At 37.8% G+C, this 26,608-nt stretch overlaps 7 protein-coding genes and 3 pseudogenes across 8 annotated transcripts; 2 read left to right on the top strand and 8 right to left on the bottom strand.

The window, feature by feature from the left end:
* On the bottom strand, positions 827-3,635 carry LOC104767384 (annotated as a pseudogene).
* Positions 4,480-6,274, bottom strand: LOC104767385 (annotated as a pseudogene).
* LOC104767386 lies at positions 7,093-8,699 on the bottom strand. Its single transcript, XM_010491420.1, has 3 exons — positions 8,070-8,699; positions 7,271-7,987; positions 7,093-7,188 (listed from the first exon to the last, which is right to left on the bottom strand). Exons 1-3 carry the CDS (start codon positions 8,697-8,699, stop codon positions 7,093-7,095), a joined length of 1,443 nt encoding a protein of 480 aa, XP_010489722.1.
* On the bottom strand, positions 10,281-12,199 carry LOC104764608. Its single transcript, XM_010488173.2, has 3 exons — positions 11,467-12,199; positions 10,675-11,391; positions 10,281-10,577 (listed from the first exon to the last, which is right to left on the bottom strand). Exons 1-3 carry the CDS (start codon positions 12,124-12,126, stop codon positions 10,482-10,484), a joined length of 1,473 nt encoding a protein of 490 aa, XP_010486475.1. The 5' UTR covers positions 12,127-12,199; the 3' UTR covers positions 10,281-10,481.
* LOC104764609 lies at positions 13,591-15,312 on the bottom strand (annotated as a pseudogene).
* On the top strand, positions 15,391-17,663 carry LOC104764610 (phytochromobilin:ferredoxin oxidoreductase, chloroplastic-like). Its single transcript, XM_010488174.2, has 8 exons — positions 15,391-15,710; positions 16,048-16,164; positions 16,260-16,354; positions 16,467-16,560; positions 16,641-16,772; positions 16,858-16,962; positions 17,055-17,105; positions 17,207-17,663. Exons 1-8 carry the CDS (start codon positions 15,489-15,491, stop codon positions 17,378-17,380), a joined length of 990 nt encoding a protein of 329 aa, XP_010486476.1. The 5' UTR covers positions 15,391-15,488; the 3' UTR covers positions 17,381-17,663.
* On the top strand, positions 17,843-20,289 carry LOC104764611 (mediator of RNA polymerase II transcription subunit 27-like). Of its 2 annotated transcripts, XR_763769.2 has the most exons (8): positions 17,843-18,255; positions 18,343-18,508; positions 18,822-19,272; positions 19,364-19,423; positions 19,511-19,579; positions 19,687-19,730; positions 19,821-20,102; positions 20,200-20,289. XR_763769.2 is itself a non-coding variant. In XM_010488175.2 (7 exons), the coding sequence occupies exons 1-7, from the start codon at positions 17,982-17,984 to the stop codon at positions 19,978-19,980; spliced, it is 1,224 nt and encodes a 407-aa protein (XP_010486477.1). In that variant the 5' UTR covers positions 17,843-17,981; the 3' UTR covers positions 19,981-20,180. The 2 variants fall into 2 exon arrangements, 1 of the variants encoding a protein (XP_010486477.1); XM_010488175.2 differs by lacking the exon at positions 20,200-20,289 and having other exon boundaries at positions 19,821-20,180.
* LOC104764612 (lectin-like) lies at positions 20,373-21,847 on the bottom strand. Its single transcript, XM_010488176.2, has one exon. The coding sequence runs from the start codon at positions 21,629-21,631 to the stop codon at positions 20,621-20,623; it is 1,011 nt and encodes a 336-aa protein (XP_010486478.1). The 5' UTR covers positions 21,632-21,847; the 3' UTR covers positions 20,373-20,620.
* Positions 22,121-23,958, bottom strand: LOC104764613 (60S acidic ribosomal protein P0-3). Its single transcript, XM_010488178.2, has 5 exons — positions 23,613-23,958; positions 23,444-23,512; positions 23,045-23,143; positions 22,556-22,948; positions 22,121-22,451 (listed from the first exon to the last, which is right to left on the bottom strand). Exons 1-5 carry the CDS (start codon positions 23,865-23,867, stop codon positions 22,302-22,304), a joined length of 966 nt encoding a protein of 321 aa, XP_010486480.1. The 5' UTR covers positions 23,868-23,958; the 3' UTR covers positions 22,121-22,301.
* On the bottom strand, positions 24,302-25,846 carry LOC104764615 (transcription termination/antitermination protein NusG). Its single transcript, XM_010488179.1, has 4 exons — positions 25,391-25,846; positions 24,966-25,144; positions 24,551-24,887; positions 24,302-24,457 (listed from the first exon to the last, which is right to left on the bottom strand). Exons 1-4 carry the CDS (start codon positions 25,775-25,777, stop codon positions 24,374-24,376), a joined length of 987 nt encoding a protein of 328 aa, XP_010486481.1. The 5' UTR covers positions 25,778-25,846; the 3' UTR covers positions 24,302-24,373.

The raw sequence follows: 26,608 nt of genomic DNA on the forward strand, positions 1-26,608 counted from the left end.
AATGTTTTGGAGAATATACAGACCCAAATTTACTGTTTGCTTTTGATGCAAAAGTCCAAATTTTATTGCCAAAATTATATATAATTATTTGGACTAACTTGTAACCATTGTGAATTCTCAAAAAAAAAAAAAGACAATTGTTGTCTTACTTTTTTTGCATTTTTCTAAATAACCAAGCTTTTCTCAAGTTGCGCCTTTGGTGTTGATACTATTGGGACAAGTTCTACACGCTGATCATGAGGTTCTAATAGTTAAGAATTGTTTTGTTCTTCAGTATAGGATTTGGTCTTCTCTGAAGTTAGTTGTTGTTTTCGTGTCAAATGGTCAATTTAAGTGGTTTAAAAGATGATTTCACACCGAGTCGTGGTGTGTTATCTATCTTGTTGTGGTTAAAAAATGCAATGTTTCTCGGTTATGCAGCGTTGAATCCGCATAGTGATTCAGGGTGATACTAGATCGATCTATTGCATTTGGTCCAAGTCTATGGAGATGAATGTTATGTACATTTGATTTGGTTGTATTGCTTTGGATAATGAATAGTTGATGTTGAGAAAAAAAAAAGTAAAATTCAGGAATGAGTCTGTGTGTCCAGGGAGATTACGAAGTGAATTTACAAAGAGCTGTTAGAGACACCAAGAACAGACACCATAGCTTTTTAAACCTTTTAGGAAAAAATTATTCATAGTATAATTTAAGTCTTTAAGCAACAAAGAAAAGAAAATACAAATTACGAGTACAAAATTGATTAATTTTTCCCAAGTTCAAATGGAAACTTGAATTCAAAACTTTGGTGAGTTACTGAAAAACAAAAGAAACAGAGCCATTTTTATCGTTTGAACTTCTTAAAAGATTTCTTGTATTTGCCACCTCTGTTACCTCCCAAGAACCTCTCACTCACTTCATCATCTTCTCCCCTTCTCTTCTTCCAACCTCCTGATTCTTTCATGTCCTATATAACATAAATTGCCACAAACACATTAGCTCTATTATTAAATTCAAGTTAAAAAGCAAAAAAAAACCTAACCCTTTTTTACATGTAGTAGTAAAAGTGCTGATGAGTAGATATACCATTGCAGATAACCTTTTGGCTTCTTGAAGTCTCTCCAAAAATGATAAGACTTCGCCTTCCTCAGCAGGATATTTTGGTAGCTCTTTGCCTGAGCATCGAAACATAGTCAAATGTTTGTATCCCAAGAGAGAACAAAATAATAAAAATGTATCTTGCAAGTTATTTTACTTACCAATGAGTTTTTCTATTTGTTTATACCATTCGATCTGATACTGGGTTACAAGTGATATCCCGACACCAGAACGTCCAGCACGAGCGGTTCTTCCCACTCTATGGATGTAATCCTATGAACCAAACAGTGTGTAATCTCAATATTCATGAGAAACAAGAAAGAAAGAAAAAAATCATATTCATCTGACGAAAGAAAAGGGCTAACCTTTGAATTTGTGGGAATGTCATAGTTGATAACCACATCAACTGATGGGATATCGAGCCCTCTACTAGCCACATCGGTACAAACCAAGATATTACATTCCCGTGCTTTGAACTTATTCAAAGCTCCCAGTCTCTTTGACTGTGAATATTTCAAAAGAAAACTGAGAAAAAACAATTCGAGAAATGTTTAGAAATAGGACTACTGCATCATCATTTACCTGAGTCATTTGACCACTGATAGGAATGGCTCTAAAACCAAGGCTCCGAAGCACCAAAGCCAAAAAACGAGTACCATCGCATGTTCGGGTGAAAATCATTGATGTTGATTCAGGCATTTCACTTAGAATGTAAACAAGATAGCAATCCTGTTATAAAGTGAATAAAAATAAGCTAATTATATAGTTGAAGAAGATAAAACCTCTTATGTGTTTGCTAATAATATCTACTCTCATGTTTTGACAAATTCACAATTACTAAGAAAAAGTTAAAATTTATATTTATAGATTAATATACAATTAAGTTTGTAATAAAAAGAAAAAATATAAATCCTTCAGATAACATGCCATGTGGAAAACACTTTTTAATTATTAAATCTACAACATCAATCTTTTAGCTAGGAACAAAAACAAATCTCAAAACATCAATGTATGAGTATTTTACTAAGCTCTGTGATGCAAATAGGATACCTTGTATTCCGCGGGAACAAACAGATAATACTGCTTAAGAGTATCGACTGTGGAATATTTGGAGGCAGCTTCAATCTGGAGGAAAGCAACGAACAGACAACTGTTATACCCCCAACAATGATAGCTGTGAGAAAAAAGAAAAAAGTCATTTCGTGTTTCCATACCTTCACAGGATTCCTCAAACATGCCCTTTGAAGTTTTCGAACCTAGAAGGACAAAACAAAATCAGAGACTTAAATAATAATCAATGGTTCGTTTAGATCATCCACTCCAAAAGATAAGAGAGAAAGTTTGATCGATCATAACCAAAACACTGTCAAGAAAGGTTCCTACCTTTGTAGTCATAGTCGCTGAAAAAAGAAGTGTTTTACGTTCACGAGGGATCTCATCCAAAATCTGGTTAAGAGATTTCTCAAAATCTTCATTCAGCAGCCTATCTGCTTCATCAAGAACCTGTTGAAGTAGATAAGAAATTGATACGATCCAAGAAAAGGCTAAACCAAAAACGAAAAAGACCAATAAAGATAAGCATTAGTATACCAGATATTTCAAAGATTTCAGAGAAAAGCCTTTTGTGTCAGACATATGATCCCAGAGACGACCAGGTGTTGCAACCTAAAGACACAACATACCATAGTTAGTTGCTAGATTCACACTTACGATAAGTGCAGTTACCAAAACAAATGACCATAAGATTAAAACAGAAAAGTACAATAACATGAGGCCGTTTCCCAAGAGCAATAGTTTGTTGCATCCTGTCTACACCTCCAACAAGCTGAAAACGACGTATTATGTAGTTGTAAACCTATTCAACTATTGTGCTACAGAGGAAGATTTAAAATTTAAATTATGGTTAAAACATGAGCTTACCACAGCACACCTAAGACTTATATCAGCTCCTAAAGCTTCAAACTGCTCAGCAATCTGGATTGCAAGCTCTCTGGAGAGGAAGGAACACAGAAAAATTAAAAAAAATCAAATCCAACAAGAATGAGCAAACAAAGTAAGTAAGCGCTAGAAGAAACTGTCATACCGAGTTGGAGATAAAACACAAGCGAAGAAGGCAGGATCAGGTCTACGTCCTTTCTTAGGCTCAGAATCATAAACATACTCAAGAAGTGCTTGCAATATAGGAATCGCAAAGGCTCCAGTTTTACCAGAACCAGTTTGCGCGAGTCCAATAACATCTTTCCCTGAACGAACAGAGACATTAAATAAACATCAGATTCAATTAGTTGCATGCTATAATAAACCCTAATAATCACAAAATTCAAATCTCGGAACCTCAAAACAATATATAAAACATCAATGAGCAGGAATCATCATCACAAAAGTATTAAACAGATAAAAAGAGTGTAACCGCACAAAAGGCCTTATACCTTCAAGAGCATAAGGAAGGGCTTCGGCTTGAATTTTGGAAGGGTTCTTCCATCCCAATCTCTCACAAGCTCCTCACGCACACCAAGTTCTACAAACGTCGTCACCACTTCGTTCTCTTCCTCCATTTTCAACACCCACTAACGAATTCGCTATCTCCTGGACCTCAAAGACTGTAAGGGAATCTCAAATGGCGTTAAGAAAAATCGCGTCTTTTAAGATTTCCGGCGAGATTTAGGGCTTTAGATAAATCGAGCTGCCTTAGGGTATATAACTCAGAAGAGACTCTCTAATGAGACCAAAAAAAATAAAAAGAGACGTATGGGCCACGTTTATATGACTTTGGTCTCAACAAAAGCCCATCTAATTGGTCAACAAAAAATTACATGGCCGGAACATAGAGCCGATTAACCAAACTAAACTTTGAATGGATTTAGAGATAAGTAACGTTAAAACTTAAAACCTTTGCCAATCAAACGACAACGTTTGACATACTGAAAGAAGAAAAAAAACCAAAGCTGCTTCAGTGTTGTGTACCGATGATTTGACTATGGAGTCAAATCCATTTCTCTCTATTCCTTGAGCTGTTTAATTAAGGTTTCTATGGATATTACGAAGTAAAATTCTAGGTATGCAAGAACAGATTCCAAACGTGATAACGAGATTAAACTCTTGGAAGCTATAATCCAAACGCTTGGCGGCAAAGAGCGGCTGGGAAAAAGCCGTGTGAATGGATGATGATGATGAATTACTGATACTTTTGATTCACTTGTAAAGTTTTGTACTTGTGAGTTTGTGGAGACATTTTCTGTATCACTTAGAAGATAAATGTATTTTGGCTATATTGGTACAAAAAAAAAAAAAAAAAGAAAAAAAAAAGCAAATGGTGCACAACCAAACAAAAGACATGTTCTCAAAGATTTTGCAGCAAAACAAGAAAACAGAACACTTGAAATTTAAAGAAGTACATGGCTACAGAAGCTGCCAAGCTTCATTGGGCTTGTCAGACTTTTGAATCTTGGACGTTGCTTGAGTTTCTTCTTTAGGGGCTTCATTGGGTTTGTCAGACTTCAGAATCTTGGATGTTGATTGAGTTTCTTCTTTAGGATGGTCCATCTCCGAGAGATAGCTTGAGAGACCGTTGGTTAACGCTGAGGTTGTGATCAAGGAAGCTCTTAGTAAGCTAGTGGCCTGCAACACAAGTTGTTTCAAAACAAATTAAGAATATTTTTCTCAAAAACTATCAGAGAGTTGAAAATTAATGTAGAGGGAACAGAGGGAATCATACCTCAGCTTTGCCAACGCGAATTACTTGCTCCTCGATGTCACCAATGGTCATTTGCAGCTTGCTTAACAAGGAGATTGTTGATGAACAGTTCATAGGAGTGACAACTAGATCATCAGACACTATGAAATTCGTTTCTCCCTTCACAAGTCCAAAACTAGCAGAATCCGAAGTGTCCTTTGATTTTGAATCCACTGAGATTAACTTCGCAATTCTTTCACCGCTCGAAAGAACCTTGTTCTCTATCTCTTTAAAGAGCATGTTTCTGCCAGTACCGCCATAACAACTAACCAAGCATTCATATTCTGGTGTTTCCTGGATAACAACATCTAGAAGTTGTGCCCTGACCCTGAAATTATAAAAATAAGGAAGCACGCATTTGGAAACAGTGGTTTCATTCTGCTTCTCAAAGCTCAAATCTTTCACGCTTCTGCAGAGATTACCAACGCAGCCCATATTCATACTGTCAACGGAAAGCTCCCAAGCAAACTCAAGCGGTATGGCAAGAAAAGTGAAAAGAAAATCAACGAAATCTTCTCTGCACTCAGCATAAAGAATCACCCCGTCTGTCTTTCTAACGTAAACTTTCAAAGATATAAGCTCATCTGCATCTCCTGCAACTTTACTTTCTTGCACCAATGGAGATTTTACGCTTCTTGGACATACAGTTTTTCCTCAGGAATGTGTCTGTCAAGGGAGATTCCGAAGTAAAAATACACCCTAACAAAGTAAGCACCTGCGTTTTAAAACAATACACAGAAGATTAAAGACTAAATGACAAAGTAGTAATTAAGCAAAGTACAAAATAATAAAAAGAAAGACAAGTACCTCTTCAAAACCAACATCAATAACCATTTCTTGAAGCTTATCAAAACCAGCATAGCCAAGGTCATTGAGGACGTTCAGTACAAGACCCATAGAGTTCAGTGCCACTTTCAGATCATCAGTGATGATAAATGACGTTCGGCAGCTGAGAAATACTCCATCAGCTTTATCTCCTAAACAACCATCACCATCTTTTTCTCTTTCAACCTGAATCTCGCAAGTCATTGAGCTTCCACAACGACACCTCGAGGTGCTAACATTGCTGTATACCTTACAGCATGCTTCAGTAGATATGAAATTCGGACAGACAAAGAACTTTGTCACCTCAGTGTCATCTATGTTCAGCTTTAGATTTCTGCAGTGACTCGCCTTAGCACTCCGTGGATACAGCAGGAAATTCTTACCACTTTGAGTCTCGAAGTTGTCAACGTCCATGTCTGAAACACTTTTGTAAAGGTTGTGGAAACAACCAACGATTGAAGACTGTGGGTTCTGATGCTTCTCCAGCAACCTTACAATTGTACCCATAGGGAGAGTCAAAAGACTACAGAGTACATCAACAAAATCCTTCCCAGCTTCAGCCAAAACGACTCGGTTTTTCTCCTCATCGATGAGAAGCCTCAAGCTAAACTTCGGTTTTGCAACGTTCTTAGCCATCAAAAGATCAAGGGAAGATACAAAAAAGAAAGAAAAAATCAACTAACTGGTGTTTAAGGTAAACTGTTGTGTCTGAGTGACGATTCCAGTGATCTCCCCCTATTATATATAAATATATTTTGAGATGTGTCACAACGTATATCTTCAATTACAATAATTATCCTATAAACCTTTGCGGTTTCCTATGTCCGCATGAGTTTAATATATATTTCCCAGATGTTGTGTATATTTTCCATAAAAATTGCATCGATTAGTGAAGAAGCCGCCCACTTACCTCCAGTAATTTTAAACTTAGCATCTACGGCTGCTTTAATCACTGCATTGATATTTCCTCTCTATCCAGTGCCAAGAGGGGTTTCATATGATGTGACAGTCAATAACCATTAATGAAACCAATAACATAGAGAAACCTTTACAGTTCCCCATGACCCGTATGAGATTTGGAATCATGTCCCAAGGAAATGTAATCTTTCAAACAGAGTGCATCGATTAGGGAGAAAACTATCTGTATTCAATATGGGCTAATACTCTGGTTTTGCAAATCTGTGATGCATATAGTTAAGAAATAAACATTGATAAGACAGAACAAAATGTATTAATTACTAGGGCAACGCTTAAAAGCCACAAAACGAAGTGCATACAGAAGAAGAGCATCAAGCTCAAACTAAAATCTGAAGCCTTGTAAAAACAAAAGGATAGAAAATAAAGCTTGAAAAGTTGAAATAATGCTTTAGAATCCAAAAGATGCAAGATAGAATCTTCAGAAACAGAGGCGACTCCATCAAGACTCTTCAGGTTGTATTTTTTTTCATGGAGTTTTAAGTTTCTTCCTTCGGTTTCTTCAGGAGCAAGCTTGAGAGACCATTAGTTAATGCAGAGGAAGAGATCAACGAAGCTCTGAGAATGTTGATGAGCTGCAACAGAAAAATTCAGTAACTTAAACAATTCCCCTGAGGCAAAAAAGAATAGAAAAGAAGTGCAATATTACAAGCATACCTCTGCTTTAGAAATACTAATTTGATGCTCCTCAAGATCGCTGAAATCAACCTCCATCTTCTTAAGCAAGCCAATGGTTGAAGATGAATTCATGGGAGTTATGGTAAGATCATTAGAGACGATGAACTTAGTATTCTTCTTCATAAACCCAGTCTCATATATTGGTGAACTTCCAGACTTTACTTTTGGGTTAACTGGACACACACTCACAAGTTTGAAACTTCGTGGGAGCAGAGGTCTTCTAAAATACCTGGCGAAACTATAACTCGATAAAACGGAAGGAGGAACTAAGCATTCATACGTTAGTGAGCTGTAGCAGACATAACCAAACAGATTATTGTTGTTAATGCACGCATAATAATCAGGGATTTGACAAAAATTGGATGCAGACGCTCTTCTACACGGGCTTCTGCACAAATTTCCGACACATCCCAAAATGGTATTGTTATTGGACAATGAGCACGCCAACTCAAGAGGGAGAATCAGAAAAGTAAGAAGTGATTCAATGAAGTCTTCATTACACTCAGCATAAAGAATCACCCTATCAAACTTTTTCACAAAAACTTTGACAGAGAACACTCTGCATGGTTCTACACTGTCCGTTTTTGGCACAGGTGGGGATAGCATTTTCTGCATCTTTGGCAAGCATTGTTTCTTGAGGAATGCGCATGTTAAGGGAGTTTCCGAAGTGAATAAACATCCCAGTAGAGTCAGCACCTGAATTAGGATTAAGATTAGATAATAAGAGCGTTATGTACTAAAATAAGAAAATAACAAAGATGAGAAAAAGCTAAAGTACCTCTTCGAACCCTACATCAAGTAGTGTTTCTCGTAGATCACTAAAACAGAGATACCCTGAATCCTTAAGAACTTTCATTATATCACCAATAGAGTTCAGTGACACTTTCAGATCATCAGTCACAATGAATGAAGATCTGCAACTGACAAATACTCCATCTGCATTATCTCCTATCACTTCTCCAACTTGATCTGCTTCTGGGATATGAATCTCACGACTCATCCGTTCTCCACAACTGCATCTCGAGGTGCTAAAATTTCTATATTCTTTGGTGCATGAACGAGCCGTAAAAAATTCCGGGCACATATAGAACCTTGTAGCATCATCAGTATCATTCAAGTTCAACTTGAGCCTTCTGCAATGAATCTCCTTAGTACTCTTCGGATAGAGCAACATGCTCTTGCAAGCTTCAGTGTTAAAATGATCAATGGCCATATCTGCAACACTTTTGTTAAGGTTTTTAAAGCAACCTAGGACCGTCGTGTGATTCTTAAGCAAACTAGCGATTTTACCCATAGGGAGAGTCAAAAGACTAATGAGCACATCAACAAAATCCTGATCAGCCTCAGCCAACACAACTTTGTTTATCTTCTCATCAATCAGAAGTTTCAAGCTAAAAGTTTTAGCCATTGGACGTGAAGGAAAACAAACAAACAAGGAAGAGAAAAGTAATTGATCAGAGACTTCAGGTTATACAATTTGACAGTAAGAACATGAGTTTTTGCCTCTACTATATATTGAAGAAACATCGGTTATGAAACTGAAAAGGTTTCGTGTATTCTGATATTTAATGAAAAGTAATGATTCAAACATCGGAACCCAGAAAGTTTTGACCTTTATGCTTCCCTATGGCCGTGTGACTAATATACATGTCCCAATGCCAAGATTCTATTAATCTCCAATTGAATTCCTCATTTATAATAATTAGCATTCTGACTTCATTCTGAAACGTTCATCTTAAACTACTTCAATATCTTGATTCTTGAACAAAATCTAGAAGAAGGTGTTGGGAGCGTTGCAGTTAGGCTCCCCGCCATTGAAGATGAGGTTAGTAAAGCCCTAACCTACAGAACCCTTTTAGCAACTCTGTCGCCTATCTTCGATGATGAGGTCAAGTGGGAGGCTCTTGATGAGATGCTATCATATCTGGAGAATTTCTCAGCTGCGACGCCAACAGAGGTAGTGACCGTTCACAACGCGCCTACTCACCTGAGGAGCATGGACACGAGGGAGAAGGCGGTGGCTTGGATTGGACAATGGTGCACTCAGAACGCTGAAAAGGTAGCTATTTTGTTGCGGGTTTTACACGTCCATGTATGAAAAGGCTGGAAAGTTTTTCAGGGGCCCCGACATGAGTTATTACCAATCCCTCAGAGTACTCAAGAGAGACAACGTTGCCTCCTACACCTTAGGGACAAACCTTTTCTCTGATTACGCCGTCTTCAAGGCCAAGCTTCATCAACTATGGAATTTTCCTGTGTCCCATAGGGCCCTTTTGCTTATCTTATTTCGTTTGTGTTTCCTCTGATGTGTGTTTGGGTCGATAATAATTGATAAGTCTTCGTGGATCTGAATAATTCTGAACCTTGTATTGGTTTAACTTGCAGAAAAAACGTTATCCTTTAATTCTAATGAGAATTTGAGATGGTAACAACACTTATGACCAGGCTTAAGACCCTAAAACCTATTTATCATCCCGTCATTGCATGTTCCCATCAAGTTATAAAGAATGTTTCTTAAAACCTAAAAGCCACAAGGGTCTGTCTTCAAAAACAGAGTCAACTTCAGAGCCTTAAGTTGTGATGGAGCGATGTAAAACAAAAGTTGTATGTTTAGGATGATAATCGCAAAATACTTAAAACCATTAATCTGAGGATACAAAAAACAACCCCAATTCGAAGTGAAACATTGAGAAAAGGAGTATCAAAAAGCAAACTGTTAGCCTAAATGTTTTCAGCAACAAAAACTTTTGGTCTGTAAGGCGGTAACAACGGTTCCTCGAAAACCATAAACTTGTGCTTATAACCAGATGAAACATCGACTTATCCACATTTTCATCCCTTAAGTTTCTTCTTTGGCCTTCTTCGTGATTACGTTCCGTAAACAAGTAGTTAAATGCGAGGATGTCATCACGGAAGCTCTTAACAAACTGATAGCCTACAGTAGAAGCTAGACAGATGTTTAATGAAATAGGTGTTTTGATTAAGCAAATGCAAGACAAGACAAGTTTTATTTAGGAAGATAATCAACAAAACACTTAAAACCATTAGTCTGAGAATATCTAGACAGGAAAAAAAAAAAAAACCAAAACGAAATGAAACATAGAGAAGAAGAGCATCAAAACCAAACTGCTAGCTTGAATGTCTTCAACAACATAGGAAAAGCAAAGCCCTGTTTCGTTTCAAACTGAACTCAAGTTTCTATCTTTGGCTTCTTTGCAAGTAAGGACGAGAGACCGTTGGTTAAAGCAGAGGACGAAATCAAGGAGGCACTCAATATATTGATGAGCTGCAAAAGAATAAAAATAAAGCAGGTTCACAAATTCAAGCAGATAAACAGATGCAGAAAAGGTATCATTAAAGAAAAAAATTCAGATTTAGCATACCTCTGCTTTCTTAATGCAAATCGGCCGAGCCTCGATGTCTTTCATGTTAATCTCCATCTTCTTTAACAGGCCAATGGTTGAAAATTTGTTCATTGGAGTGATAACCAGATCATCAGAGACGATGAATTTAGTATTTCTCTTGACAAACCCAGTATCAACTATCATTGAAGAGCAAGACTTTGAATCCTTTGGATCCATAGGACTCAAAGCAACAACTTTGTCACCTTTTTCAAGAACAGATCTTTCAATCCGTTTTGAGAATTTGCAAAGCGAGGTAGTGAAACACCTCTTGGGAATTAAACATTCATATGCTCCTGACGAGCAGCTAGCAATATCAAGCAGATTCTTACTGCAAGTATAATAAGCTGGAAGACAACAACGGTAAGGCAACTCTCTTCTACATTCACATCTGCACAAATTCTTGACACATCCCAATATGGTATTGTTATTGGAGAGCGAAGACGCTGACTCAAGAGGGAGAACAAGAAAAGTGAGAAGAGAATCAATGAAGTCTTCACTGCACTCAGCATAAAGAATCTTTCTATCTGACTTTCCAACAAACGTTTTAATATAGCATTCTCTGCCCTGTTCTGCTCGTCCGGTTTTTAACATAGGTGGAGGGGGCCATGTAAGCATCGTTGGCATGCACTGTTTCCTGAGGAATGTACTTGTTAAGGGAGACTCTGAAGCGAATAAATTCCCCAGTAGAGTTAGCACCTGCATTTGGATTAGATTAGATATACATGCATGAAGAGCTTAAAAAATAAAAAAATACAGAAAACCATATAGTACCTCGTCAGAGCCAACATCAAGGACCATTTCCTGCAACTCGCTTAAATTTGGATAGCCTAGGCCATTGAGCACCTTCACTAATTCATCAATAGAGTTCAACATCACTTTCAAATCATCTGTGATAATGAAAGAGGATCTACAGCTGACAAACACTCCATCTACAGCATTTCCTATGGAGCCTATAACTTGCTCATCTTCTGGGAGCCGAACCCGAATGTTCATCAATGATCCACACCTACACCTAGAGGAGCAAAAATTGGTGTATGCCTTGCAAGAATCGCTCTCATACAATTTAGGGCACACGTAGAAATTTGTGGCCTGAGTATCATCGATATTTAGCGTGAGTCTTCTGCAATGGATCTCATGCGAACTCTTGGGAGACAGCAACATACTCTTGCAAGCCTCGGTCTCAAAATCATCAATGACCATATCTGAAACACTTCGATTAAGATTCTTATAACAACCTAGGAATTGTGGTAGCTTCTGATGCTTCGCCAACAATCTTGCAATAGTCCCCATTGGGAGTGTCATGAGACCGAAGAGCACATCCACAAAATCTTGACCGGCCTCAGCCAACACAACTTTGTTTTTCTTCTCATCGACGAGAAGTTTCAAGCTAAACTTCGCACTTGTAGCCATTGTATTCGCACTTGTAGCCATTGTAGGTTAAGGAAACGAGTAAAAGCAAAAAAAAAAGGAAGAGGAAGATGGAGGCTGCGAATTAGGTTAATTGTTGGAGGCTGAACCCAAATCATAAGGGGTCTTTATATAACAAGACCCACGTACAAGCCAACTTAGCATAATTAGAAAAGGAAAAGCACCAAAACCTTACACATGAGTCCCTACATTTTACAGTTTTACATAAAAACATCCCATTCGTATTGTAATTCACTATTTAGTCCATGGAACTGTAAGGCCATCATTAATGGGAGAACACCAAGGGTGTTCTAAGCCCAAAAAAATTATAAAAATAATGAATAGTGGCTTAGAACACTTTTTTTTAGTTTTTAATGTAGAACTGATTTAAGTCCAGTTCTTATTTGACGTGGCTTCATGTGATTGGACGAGATTTTTTGAAAAAAAAGAAAATATTTCATTTATATAAGTAAGCAATTTAAATGTTAATTTATAAGTTTTTATAATTGTAATATGTTTAAGAATATTATATTAATTTATAAGTATACAATTGCTTTTATATAAGTAAGCAATTTAAATGTTATTTTATAAGTTTTTATAATTTGTAAAATGTTTATGAATATTATATTAATTTATAAGTATACAATTGCTTTTATATAAGTAAGCAATTTAAATGTTATTTTATAAGTTTTTATAATTTGTAAAATGTTTATGAATATTATATTAATTTATAAGTATACAATTGCTTTTATATAAGTAAGCAATTTAAATGTTATTTTATAAGTTTTTATAATTTGTAAAATGTTTAAGAATATTATATTAATTTATAAGTATACAATTGCTTTTATATAAGTAAGCAATTTAAATGTTATTTTATAAGTTTTTATAATTTGTAAAATGTTTATGAATATTATATTAATTTATAAGTATACAATTGCTTTTATATAAGTAAGCAATTTAAATGTTATTTTATAAGTTTTTATAATTTGTAAAATGTTTATGAATATTATATTAATTTATAAGTATACAATTGCTTTTATATAAGTAAGCAATTTAAATGTTATTTTATAAGTTTTTATAATTTGTAAAATGTTTATGAATATTATTTCACTATATCTTTATTCTAAGAACACCATAATTAGTTCTCCCTTTTTTTTTACCTATGATCTTAACAACTAATCTAACATTATTTTTACTATATATTTAATCTAAGAACACAAAAAAAAGTTCTCCCATTAATGATGCCCTAAGTTGAGGTTAACAAAAACTTGGTGAACACTATAACAGTGTTTTAGCATCTGGAAACAATCCATCACAAGAAATTGACTTAGGTTCGATGAACTTCATTATTCACCATGAAGATAAACATGTTGACTAAAAGTTAAATTAGAAGATAATATATAGAAGAACACGATGACTACTTGGGAACCTCATACGAAAATATCCAAATGGACCCTGATAAACGCTGCTTATTATCCTAATCCTCTTTCCTTAAGTTTCTTCTTTGGCCTTCTTCACGATTAAGTTCCAGAAGCAACTAGTTAAAGCCGAGGATGTCATCATTGAAGCTCTTAGCAAACTAATAGCCTGAAATAGAAGAAAGTTTCAATTTTTAGAAACTGATTTATTCCCTCCAGGCCAAACACTTTAATCACAAAAAAAGAGAAGACAACAACCATACCTCTGATTTTCCAATGGTGATCGTTTGTTCTCTGATATCTTCCTCCGCCAAATGCATTGTCAGCTTTAGCAAACTAATGTTCGAAACCGAGTCCTTCAGTTTAATGACCAAATCATCAGTAACCAAATACCTTGCGTATCCCCTCACAAACCCAAAACTTCCCATATCAAGAACGTTAAGTGTTGGAAACGAAAAATAAGACCATCAGGCATCTTTCTCGTGAAACTTAACCTACTGCGACCAAAGGGTTCACCCGGGCTGGGACACTTGTAATAATAGATTTCTCTTTGCAAAGTGACAACATCAAGCAACTGTTTTGGGCAACTATAATACGAAGGAAGTAGACACTTGGCAGACGACGAGGAATCATCATTTTCTTCGTTCAAACCCTTGAAGCTTCTGAACACGTTCCCAATACAACCAAGAGTGATATTGTCACCAGAGATGTCCCAGACAGATCCAAGTGGTAAGGCTAGAAAAGTGAATACAAGATCAATGAAATCTGCTCCAGATTCTACACAGAGAATCTTATTGTCCACTTTTCTAACAAATGCTTTCAATGTTATGGTTTGGTCTGGTCCTGCTCCAGATTCTTGCAGAGTTGGATTTAGCGGTATACGAGATCTAGTCAGGCACAGTGAACTTTGCTTCCTTAGAAAAGTATCGGTTAATGAAGCATCAGAAGTAAATAAACATTCCAGCAAAGTGAGTATCTGTCAATCAGACAAAACAAACATTCAACAAAAACGTGTAAATATACAAATGACGACAGAAGTGTAATAATGATACAGTACCTCACTTAAACCGACATCAAGAACAATTTCACCGAGCTTGTGAGCATTTGCATAGCCTAAGCCTCTGAGAGTATTCAATACATAATCCATAGAGCTCAACGCCACTTTCAAGTCATCCGTTATGACGAACGAATTCTCATAGCTAACAAAAATCTCATCGCTACTAGTTCCTTGAACATGCTCTTCTTCAAGTCCCAGAACCTCCTGATTCATCAATCCACTGACCAACTTCGAGTTCACAATTTCTCCACACCCACATGTCTCAATGCTATAAAATCTTCTGCAGGATTCTCCTCCATGGTGAAAACGTGGGCAAACAAAGTACTTGACAGCCTCGGTGTCATCTATTTTCAACTTAATCTTTCCATACTTTTCATGATTCACACTCCTAGGATACAGTAGCACTTGTTTACATGATTCAGTCTGAAAACTCTCAAGACCCATCTCTGAAACGCTTTTGTAAATATTGTTAAAACATCCTACAACCACTTGAGGCGATTTCCGATGTTTCTCAAGCAATCTGACTATAGTTCCCATGGGAAGCGTGAGAAAACTAAAGAGCACATCAACAAAATCCTTACCAGATTCAGCCAAGACAACCCTGTTCCTCTCTTCATCTATGAGAAGTCTCAGACTTAGCTTCACTGTCTCTGTACCCTCAGCCATTGTAGTAGTAGTATTCCTTTGCAGAGAACAACGCAAAGAATAGAAAACTCAAAAGAGAGGAATAGCAAACGTTTTGAACCTCACCGGCTTAAACATATAAAGAAAAAAAAAGTCTTTTGAGATTCCCCCATTAATATATATTTTTAATACAGTAGTTGTCACAGTATGAAGAATTGAAGATAGTGGTCGGAAAGGGGACACAGAGGAAAGAGGAGACCTTTGGTTATCAGTTTGTGAGTGTTGTAATGGCTTTATCAATAAAGTTTGGATTTTCAACTGGGTCGTGCTTCAAAGCAGCAGACCCACCTGTTCTAATCTCGGAAAGCCCTAAGAAGATCAGTTTCACTTTGAGAAGGAGAAGTAAACGATTCTTATTTAGAGTCTCTGCTGTCTCGTATAAGGATTTCGCAGAGTCTGCTTTTGAGGAAACCAGGAAAAGGATCGTTCTTGAACCTTCACCTCTCCAGGTTTGTGCATTTTATGTTTCGATTACTGTAGAGAGAGGATTACCTAATCATCAAACTGTGAATTTTGGGTCAATTGAGTTGATTTGTTTTGCTTATCGATTATCTTACCAAAGATTCTAGTGGTGTTAGTAATGGTCGCTCTATATACTTAGATAATGGTGTCTTCGTCTTATGCCAAGTTTCAAGGATACAGGGAACTGATTGGTTTGTGTTTAAACTGTTATCTAATTCCAGTCTGGGACATATTTTATGAGTGCTCCAATGACTTTACTGTATAGGCTGCTTGAATAAACCTTGGGATTTTTAATTTTGCTAATCATCATCAAACTGGTTTCAGGAAAGGTATAGTAGCATTACAGGACTGGATGGGAAAAGTGAACTTCAAATGCTTGCTTTCAAATCTTCAAAGATTAGACTTTTACGGAGCATGGCCATCGAGAATGAGACAATGCAGGTTTAACTGCAGCAGTATCTATCTGTGTACAAATTTGATTGCTTTAGTCCTCATCTCCTTACCATCGAATGATTGATTGTTTGTAAACTGTGCAGGTCTTTGACTTTGCCGGTTTCATGGAGCCTGAGTATGATGCACCCATATTCTGTGCTAACTTCTTCACATCTGCTAACACGAACATAGTGGTGTTGTAAGTTATCTTCTTCTTTACCTTATTCTCTAGTTATGCTGGAGTTATCAATTCGGTATTGGCCAAACATAGACACTAGATGTTCAAATTTTTACTGTATGCTCTTCTTTAGGGATCTCAATCCTCTGCATCAGTTAACTGACCGGACAGATTACCAAGAGAAGTATTATAACAAGATAATGTCTATATATCACAAATATGCTGAGGTGACCACTTAATAGAAACACTCAATTGCAGGTAAACCTAATGCTTATATTTGCAGACTGATCTGAGGTTTTATTTGCAGACTTTCCCATGGGGAGGGAAATTGACTGGTGAATCCATAAAGTTTTTTTCTCCTTTGGTGATGTGGACTAGGTTTTCGTCTAGCCAAGAAAAACATAAGGCTTTGTTCTCTGCGTTCCTCGAGTACTATCAGGTATATATACTTGTGATGTGTGCAGCCAAATGCTAAGGTTTTACAGGAAACATGACTGAGGAATTTATCAATTTTATTACCACAGGCATGGCTTGAGATGACAATCCAAGTGGGGGATGAGATGGAACCATCTCAGGTGAGAGCCAATCGTGAAGCACAACACAAATACCTGACATGGCGAGCACAGAAGGTAATCAAATATATCCCTTTGTAATTTTGCATGTTTGAACAGAGATTGTATCTATCTGTATTGTTACAGCGAATCTTGTTTGGTGTTTGCAGGATCCTGGACATGGTCTTCTTAAAAGATCAGTTGGTGAAGCAAAGGCAAAGGTATAACAAAAGATTTGAGCCCTTTTCATGTTTCAACTTGTTGCCCTGCCCCCATTAATTTGTGAAGAAGATGTTAAGAAAATGATTTGAAACAAAATCAGGAGCTGCTACGCGACTTCCTGTTCAATGGGGTCGACGAGTTAGGCACAAAAACATTTATCGATTACTTTCCAGAGTACGAAACAGAAGACGGAACTGTGAGTGACAAACGAAGCATCATCGGGAAGTCATATGAAACTCGGCCTTGGGATTTAACAGGAAGGTTTATCGGCTAACTTCTCTTGTAGCTTTATTATCCATGTTTCATATAAACAAGTTCGATTTCAGCTTTTAGACATCAAGTCATCAACACAACATCAAGTGTACTTAGGGAAGTAGGAATAAGAAAGAGCAGCATGAAGATGTATCTTCTGCTTGCAACTTGCATTGTAGTATATACCAATGAGTCAGCTAAAACCATTTTTCCAAGAATCAAAACATTTTGTGGATTTATATAATAACAAAGTTTTGTATTTTGAAAGGTAACATGTTGTGGAAAAGAAGAAATTCATAATTGATTGGTCTTCCTTAACTCACAGATAGAAAACTAGTTAAAAATTTAGACAAGATTACATAAAACCAGAGCAGAAGAAAGCAGATCAATAAAAACGCGTTTAAAAACGCAAACGCTATAAAATTGCGTCTAGCGTTTCCAGCTACTAAAATAGAGTATAGTATTTGGACGTGAAAATCAAATCTTTCTCTCTCTTTCTCAGTCCAGAAAAATTATTCCTCCGTCGTCGTCAAGAACATCAATTTCAATTGAAATAAAAAAAAATTGAAATTATCGAGAGAGAGATAAAAAAGAGAGAGAGTTCGAATCCTCCATCACAGCTTATGCAGACGCTACACCAGTCCCAACTTCTCCAGAACTCGGCCGAGCCGGCGAACAACCAGTCGGAATCTGACGCGCCGCCTAAACAGGTGGCTCAAGCCATGGAACGACTTAATCAAGCGGCTAGGGTTATCGCCGATATCCGCCTCGGCGCTGACCGTATCCTTGAAGCAATGTTCGTTGCTTCCCAACCTCGTCACACCGATATGCCTCTTCAGCTCTTCCTCAGAGAAGACGCCTCCATGCGTCAACATCTTCAGGATCTTCGTTTAATCGGTGCTTTACTTGTGATACCATAAATTGGATTATGTCATTAGTATTGATTTTGCTTGTTTAGTTCTCAAGATCGTAATTATGTTTCAGGGAAGAAGTTGGAAGAATCTGGAGTGTTAACTGAGTCTCTTAGGTCAAGAAGTAATTCATGGGGTCTTCACATGCCATTGGTTTGTCCAGATGGTGCAGTTGTTGCTTATGCTTGGAAAAGACAGCTTGCTGGACAAGCTGGTGCTTCTGCTGTTGATAGAACCAGGTATGAGATTGTTGCAGATGACATGAGAGCATAATTAGTGTTTAGGTTCGACTCTACAATATTAGATTTGAAGAATCATTTTGGCTGTTAGTTCCTCCTGGAGGATTGTGGATTCTGTTTCCATCATTCCTTAATAGTCTCTTGGATCTAACGGAATGATTGTGAAGCTTTGGTGAACCTATTTGGAGTTTCATCAGCTAACCAGTTTTACTAAATGTCATGCATTATGCAAGCTTCTCCTGTGTTGTGAATAATGATGTTTTCATTCTGGTTTGTTAACATAATATGTTGTCATGACTCTTAATGACTGTAGATTAGCTCTCAAGGCCTTCACGGATCAGAAAAGACGATTCTTTCCTCACATTGATGATGGATTGAAGATGGAACCAAGATCGAAAAAACTTTGTGCCTCCCATTTGCTAGTAGAAAATGAAAGAGAGGAGCCGGTTGATTACAAAACATTGCCAGATATACAATCGCGTTTAGAGAAGCTGGTCCCGGATGTGAAGGTGTCTACTTATGGACGCTTGAACTGGCTGAAGAGAGCTAATTATTTACCTGGGTCAACTAGTGATGATCCAACAGAAGCTTCGAAGCCTATTTTCCAGAGTTCTAGTAAGCTGAGATCAGGGATACAGAACGAAATTGTTGATAAGATTGCTGTGATTGAATTATCATTTCCGTCTGTATTCAGAGCTGTAGTCTCATTGAATCCAGCTGGTTCTGTTGATCCAGATGCAGTTGCATTCTTCTCTCCAGATGAAGTAACTTCCACTCTCTCTCCATTAGAATATACTGATTCTCAAATTAAATTGTTTTAAGTATTCATGTCTTTGTTTCATCCCTTCCTTACAGGGAGGTAGCTACTTACATGCGAGAGGATTCTCGGTTTATCATGTGTACAAACACATCACGGTAACACAGACTGCAAATTGGTGTCACATTATAAATTTTCACAGAATTGATAGATTGGGAACTTGCATTAAATAGATTTTCTTTCAGGAACATGCTGCTACGGCCTTGCAATATTTTCTCGGCTTTGGTACTGGAACAGCTCTCTATTCTCTTCTGGTAATGCATTTACAAAGACACATCACTCACTAGATAACATCATGAATAATTTATTTCTTTTGGATCCATGGAAGTTAATTTACACTTTTATTTTTTTTCTAATGCAGCTATGGATATGCAGTTTTGAATCCCTATTTAGCAAACCATGCAGGTACTATGCCACTCTTTATAATTCTTCTGGAAAAACTAGAAAAAAATGGCCTGATATGGACTAAACTTTTCTACCTCTCTTCTGATGCAGTAAATGTGGAAGCCTATTAGCAATGGATAATAAGTCTGCGTTGATCTTACCCCCTCTACACCGCGCTTACCAGGAATTACCTCATGCGGTTAAAACTGGGGAAGTCAACCTGGATATTTGTGAAGCTTACCACTCCAGTTGCTCTCCAGATGATTCCTAGTTATCCAGCAGTAATTAGGAAGGATCGATTAAAGATTAGAATTAGGTTCTCAGAAAATCTTGTATGAATCTTAAGTATCTGCTGTTCTTCTTGACACCTCTTGTTTGTTGTCCCATATTGAGGTTAGGTTCATTATACATCAGTCTCTTTCTCTTCTGGTTGAGATATATTAGGAAATGGCAACTGATGATACATGTGAATGTTGTCTTCTTTCTACAGTTTTCATCTGTGTTCACGAGATGACAGAACGAAGACTTTTTTGTACTCAGTTCACATTACTCTGTTGCAGTAAACATCAAAAGTGAGAAGAAGACAAAGTGGGTCCTGGTTCTTGATTCCGTTCCAGAAATAGAAAACATGTTAAATGTATGAGTAGGACTCTACAACCCAAATGGATCAAGAACAACATCAACAACTAAGTTAATTTTGCAAGATCGCTTACAGCTTCTTATCATAGTGATTTTTCATAGTGAAAACACATCGCAAAAACCTGCAACTAAGGAGACAAACAGAAACATCACAGAAGAAAGATAAGATAAACTAGAGGGAAGAGGAAGAAGAGGAAAAAGGCAAAGACCCTACATTTCCACCACACAACACAAGACAACCTTCCAAAACACACACCAAACCAAACTAGTCACTACTTCTTGCCTTGTTCAATAGCACATTCCTCTGGAACCACCGCCATTGACCTCTTAACACCGCATATTGTCCAGAGATACAAAGCCAACATTGCCCCTAAGGCTCCACATACTACACCCAAGACCAAACCACCAAGCATTCGCCATGTGCACTCACTTCTCTCTCGACCCTCTTCCTCCTCCGTGGAAACATCGGCCTTCAAACCTTCATTCTGTTCAAGTGGCACTGGATGCAGCCACATCGGATGACGCTGCCATGTTTCAAAGCTCCAAGAATGGAGAAAATGTGCCTTGGAAGACTTCCCATTGGCAGAGCTTAAACCCACCATGACTTCACCACCTTTCCAAAGCTTCGCCAAGTCTACTGAGAAAGAGAAGAACGGATCGAACTCCTTTATCGAACCAGATCTTCTGAAATTAACCATCATACTCTTAGATCTTGCCGCGTAATCAATCATACAGCTCAAAGTCCCTCCATTGTTCATCATCAAGTCACCGTCAAACGAAAGGTTTCTAATATTAGAAGATTCAGGCCTGCCAATTAAGATTCTTGCACGGTTTCCTCTCTTGGAGATATCAAACTCAAAAGCAACAACTGTCTCGTTCTTTGCATATTCTAATAGAAACCCTAAAGCAGTGGAACTGTTATCTCTCTTACCAAACAGACTAATATCCAAAGTACTTGGAACCATTACAAAAGCCAAGACATCACCAATCTCATTGGGCATCGAAAACGAGAAGTAAGTCGAGAAAATAACCAAGTTACTCTCTTTACCGTGGAAAAGATTGATGGGTTTCCTGTAAAAGACTCGTCCCACGCTTCCGCCCACTGAGTCAGTCAGCTGAATCGAAGAACTCTCATTGACCAGCTTCGAATCTCCAAACATAGCAACACTCTTGTTTTGAGATTTCACGAATCCATCAAACGAAAACGTGAAATCCACACCTGCGGTTCCATGTATCTCAAAATATAAAACGAACAGAAAAGAGATGGCTTTGAACAGCGCCATAGCTTAACTTGGGATTAAACTAAACGAAACTCCTCTGTTTCAATGGCTACAGAGACGAACTCTTCTGCCTCTCTCTCTCTCTCTTCTCCTTCTAAATGGAATTTTCTAGGATTCAGAGAATGAAGTCCATCTTTTCAAGAAGTATTTAAGTTTGTTAAGAAGAAAGCTGAGGGAAGAGATGAATATCATTAACTCATGCAGACGCTCTCTCCATCTGTCATAGTGGTTGCTGACTAAGATTAATGCTGTTTCTGATACTTATTCAATATTATTGCATTCTCTTTTGTTCGCCCCAATTAGTCTAAGATTAAGACATTCCTGTCCACTTTCTCCGAAATGGTTTCACGACAACTACAGCCTAAGAATGCTAAACGTTAAAAATATTTGCACCATGACACTTTATGAAGTACCTACTCTTCTTCATTTCTCGTTCGATAGCGCTAAATCGCAATTATGTCATGAAACACATTTATTGACGTGCACATAACATAAATCGAAGCTAAAAAAATTATTGGCCAAATCCACACAAAAATAAAGAAAACTCCTGAATATAAAGACCGTAACATAAAAATCTGAATTGGCCAAAACCAAGAAAATTGAAAACCAGATTCTAAAAACGAAGTAACACTTATCAGTCATGACAAAAAGGTAAAACCTTGATAGACAAAATCTACTCTTCATCGAACAAACCAAAACCACCATCGTAGTCTTCTTCGTCTGATTCCTCTTTCTTCTCCTCTACCTTAGCAGCAGCAGGAGCTGCACCACCACCTGCATCCGCAGACACAGCTGCTACAGCAACAGCAAACTTGCTAGGATCCTGCATTCCAAATTTACACCCGAGAATTAACATTTACAATAATCAATGGACCAAGCATTAGATATAACATGATAAAAAAGATTCACTACTATTTTATAACTAACCTTCAAGAACTCCTTGACCTTCTCTGCTTGTGGGAAGGTGTACTCAGTGGCAACAGCAATAGCCAAGGCATTCTTGTATGCATTGATGAACATATGCGGTGCTGCAGCAAGGGTAGGGTAAGACACAGCTAGTGCCAAGGAAGTGACCATGGAGATACCAGAAGCAAACTTCTCAACAAGTTGATCTTCTGTAAGGTCAAGAACCTCTGGGCTGAAGACTGAACCATTGTCATAAACCGACTGGACAACAAGACCATATGAGAACGGCCTGATGCCTAGCTTGGCTAGAAGGGCAGCCTCAGAAGACCCGACCTTGTCACCTTGCTTGATGAGCTCCACAGGGGTGATAATTTCAACGGTGCCCTTGTTAATCTTGGTTGGTATGTTAAGCACCTAAACATTCCAAAACACATTCATTCATTATTCAATAACTTCATACTTTGTATACAAACGATACAATAAAACATTACAATGAATGATTAAACAAACCTGGAAGAAAGATGTCTGGGACGGGTCGAGACCAGTGTTGCCAGGTTGGACAACCACATCAATTGGGGCAACCAAACCAACACGAGCAGGGGCACCAACCTGTAAATAATATGAAAAAAGTTTCATTTTCAATCCAATCATATGGAGGAAGCATCAACATTTCCATACAATTCAATCATATTGACAAAACATTACATATTACACAATCCAATCACGGTGAGAAGGTATCAACATTTTACACAATCCAATCACACTGAGATGTATCAACATTTTACACAATCCAATACCCAAGTTGATTCAGATGACTTAACCAATATAAGCAGAAATGTAACCCATACTTCTTTTATCTAACATTTGTAAATCAGATTAAGGGAAATGAAACAAGATCAATAAACCAACCTTGTACTTAGCAACCTCCTCGCTCACTTCCTTGAGGTCACCTTTGGTAAAGATCAAACCAACGTTTCCCTAAATAAAGCACAGATCCAAACGCAAGTTATAATCTAAACTCTCCAAACACAGAAAAAAAAAACAAAAAACAAAATTTCGCCAAGCTGAAGAAACTAACCTGAAGGAGAGGAAGCAGATTAAGGATTGAAGTGTTTCCGGTGTTCTCAGAGTGAATCCTGACGGAACGCTTCATCATAGTGTTCTTTCCCATAAGCACCACAGAGTCACCACGAAGACCCTTTCTGATGTTCTGGAGCTGAGTTGATCCGACGTTGTCGGCCGCAACGACCAAGATCTGGGTGTACTCATCGATATGCTGACACAACTTGGTGTCGTAAGCGATCTTCTTCTCCGCCTTGGTTGCTTTCACCATTTTCGCTCAAATAAGGATAAAAATTTCGAGACACAAACTCAGTTTAACTCTGTGTACAGAGGGAGTTTGACGCAAAGAAGCTAGGGTTTTGGTATCAGCCTTTTTATAGTCGCCGAACTTGCCAAGAGATAAGGGAAGCTTTAGGGTTTTCAATTGACCTTAATCTAACGGTTTGTATCTGTTTGCTTGATTTCTGATCTGACGGCTATTGTTTATTTCAATGATATTGGGCCTTTCCCAAAAGGGCCCAAATCCAGCACTAGAAACATCATGCGTTGTGATGTTAAAACGGTAAAACGGGGCACAGTTCAGTAGAGGTTAATCAGAGTTGCTATAGATGTTATTCATCTCTATGGTCTCCTTCATCAGTTTACTTTTTCTTTCAGACTTAGCTTTGACTAAATATTTTCGTATGGCAAATTTAACAGAACAGATACATCAAAACATGTAATCATGCATTTATTATTTCAAACCAAAAATTCACATACAGTGAACAAACTAGTCTACTAAGATTGAATCTCAGGAACAAGTTCATTGATGTCAATTTCCACTAGTGTCTCCTTCCCAAACAAACTAAATCCCACCGTTGCCTGCAAACCATCAACAACACAAGAGAGTCACTAAGTCAGACAGACATCTAAACAAAACACATTTGTTGCACACACAAGGAGCTAAAATTATACCTTTGCAGTTTTGCGGTTCAGTTTCTTTAAGTTGCCAACAAATTCTGCAAATGTCCCTGACAAAACTCGAACTGTAGAACCAGCTGCAAGTTTCTTCTTCTTCCCTTTTGTTTCAGTAGCAAGTGTAGCTTTTCTCGGGGCTCGTTTCGGTTTAGAGTCTGCTACAGTCTCAACAACATCTGAATTAGATGTGGCAAGTTTCTGTGAGGCTTCTTCTTCAGCTCTTTCTGCCGCCTCGAATTCACTGTCTGCTTTCTCTTGTTCTTCTTTTGCTTGTTTGAAAATGGCTTCCAAATCACTGTCGTCTACTGGTCTAGGTTTATTAATCTGTCTCTTGCTGCAAAAGAAAATGCAGATACAGATCAATTCACAGACCTTTACAGACGCATAGAGTGAGAGTGAGAGTACTACTCACGTATTACCAACTTTTGACCCTATGAAACCTCCAACTCCATCAACTTCTCTTATGGAGTCATGTATCTCTTTGTTCAATATACATCTGATGAAAATGCAACCAGGGAACACAGGTTTTGGTTTAACAGATATAGAACCATTCTTTAGCTTTCTCTTCACCTGAACAGATGGAGCATACACCTGTACAACGAAATTCCAAATCCACTTGCTTCAAAACCAATTGTATGAGTTCCCCACAAATTCTCAAAGATCACACAATGACCGAAAATCCAAACTCAGTATCACACTAACCAAAAAAATTCCAATAAAGTTTCGATTTTTAAACAAGCTTTAAACTTTCTCAACAGTGATCTAAGGCTAAGATACCATTTTGATCCAAACTTCAAAATCACACAAACAGAAGAAGACAAACCCAAATCCCATTACCGTGAATTCCATTTCAGGGAACTGACGAGCGAGAGCACGAGCTAAGATTTGAGCAGTCTCATGACCACGAAGTCTAGAAACCCTAACCACCCACCATTGCGGACCTGACTCAGCCAAAGTGTCCAAATTGAGCTCCTCCGTCCACGTCGCATACCGTTTCGTTGGTTTCTGAATCAACTTTTCCTCAACTTCTTCTCGCCAGCTATACCCTGATTTGCTCTCCCGCCTCTCGTTCCGGAGCTGCCGTCTCTCCTTCGCCGTAAGCTGGTGGTTTCCCTCAATGACACATGCGTATATAGAGAATTGGGTTGTGTTGATTGGCGAGTAAATCGATGGGATTAAACTGCTACGACTCCATTGGAGAAGTCCCCCTTGCAGCTTCATCATTCTCTGTTTTTTTCTCACTGTCTACTCTCAATTTTTTAGGATAATGTTTCGAAAGTGTTTTTTTAACCGGTAACCGGTTAACATTTAACACCAATACCGGTATTGAACTAAAACCAAAGTAAAAAATTACCCGGACTACAGTAGTAATTAAACTTTTTTTTATCAAAGTAGTAATTACCCGGCGCTGAATAACCTTCGAGTGAAGCTTCAAAGGTGGAATAAAGAAGTGTTTGGGGACATAAATAGGAGGAAGGATAAGCTTTTGAACGAGCTCTGGTATTACGGTCACCCAAGCGCAATAAACTTCTCCCGTGATTTTTGAAACCAAACCATCTCCTCCTGTTCCAAAACCACATCTAAGTCCTTCTCTAAATCCGATTCCTTAGTAAGTAAAGCATTCGTCGGATTCAAGTCAATCTGCTCGTGAGCACGAGCAGATTGACTTGAATCCGACGAATGCTTTACTTACTAAGGAGTCGGATTTAGAGAAGGACTTAGATGTGGTTTTGGAACAGGAGGAGATGGTTTGGTTTCAAAAATCACGGGAGAAGTTTATTGCGCTTGGGTGACCGTAATACCAGAGCTCGTTCAAAAGCTTATCCTTCCTCCTATTTATGTCCCCAAACACTTCTTTATTCCACCTTTGAAGCTTCACTCGAAGGTTATTCAGCGCCGGGTAATTACTACTTTGATAAAAAAAAGTTTAATTACTACTGTAGTCCGGGTAATTTTTTACTTTGGTTTTAGTTCAATACCGGTATTGGTNAGTATTTTCATAATCGACTATTATCAGACGGCGGAGAAATATGATTGAAATGTTGCGAGGAGATG

Source organism: Camelina sativa, chromosome 19, assembly GCF_000633955.1.
Source record: "Camelina sativa cultivar DH55 chromosome 19, Cs, whole genome shotgun sequence".
Taxonomy (NCBI): domain Eukaryota; kingdom Viridiplantae; phylum Streptophyta; class Magnoliopsida; order Brassicales; family Brassicaceae; genus Camelina; species Camelina sativa.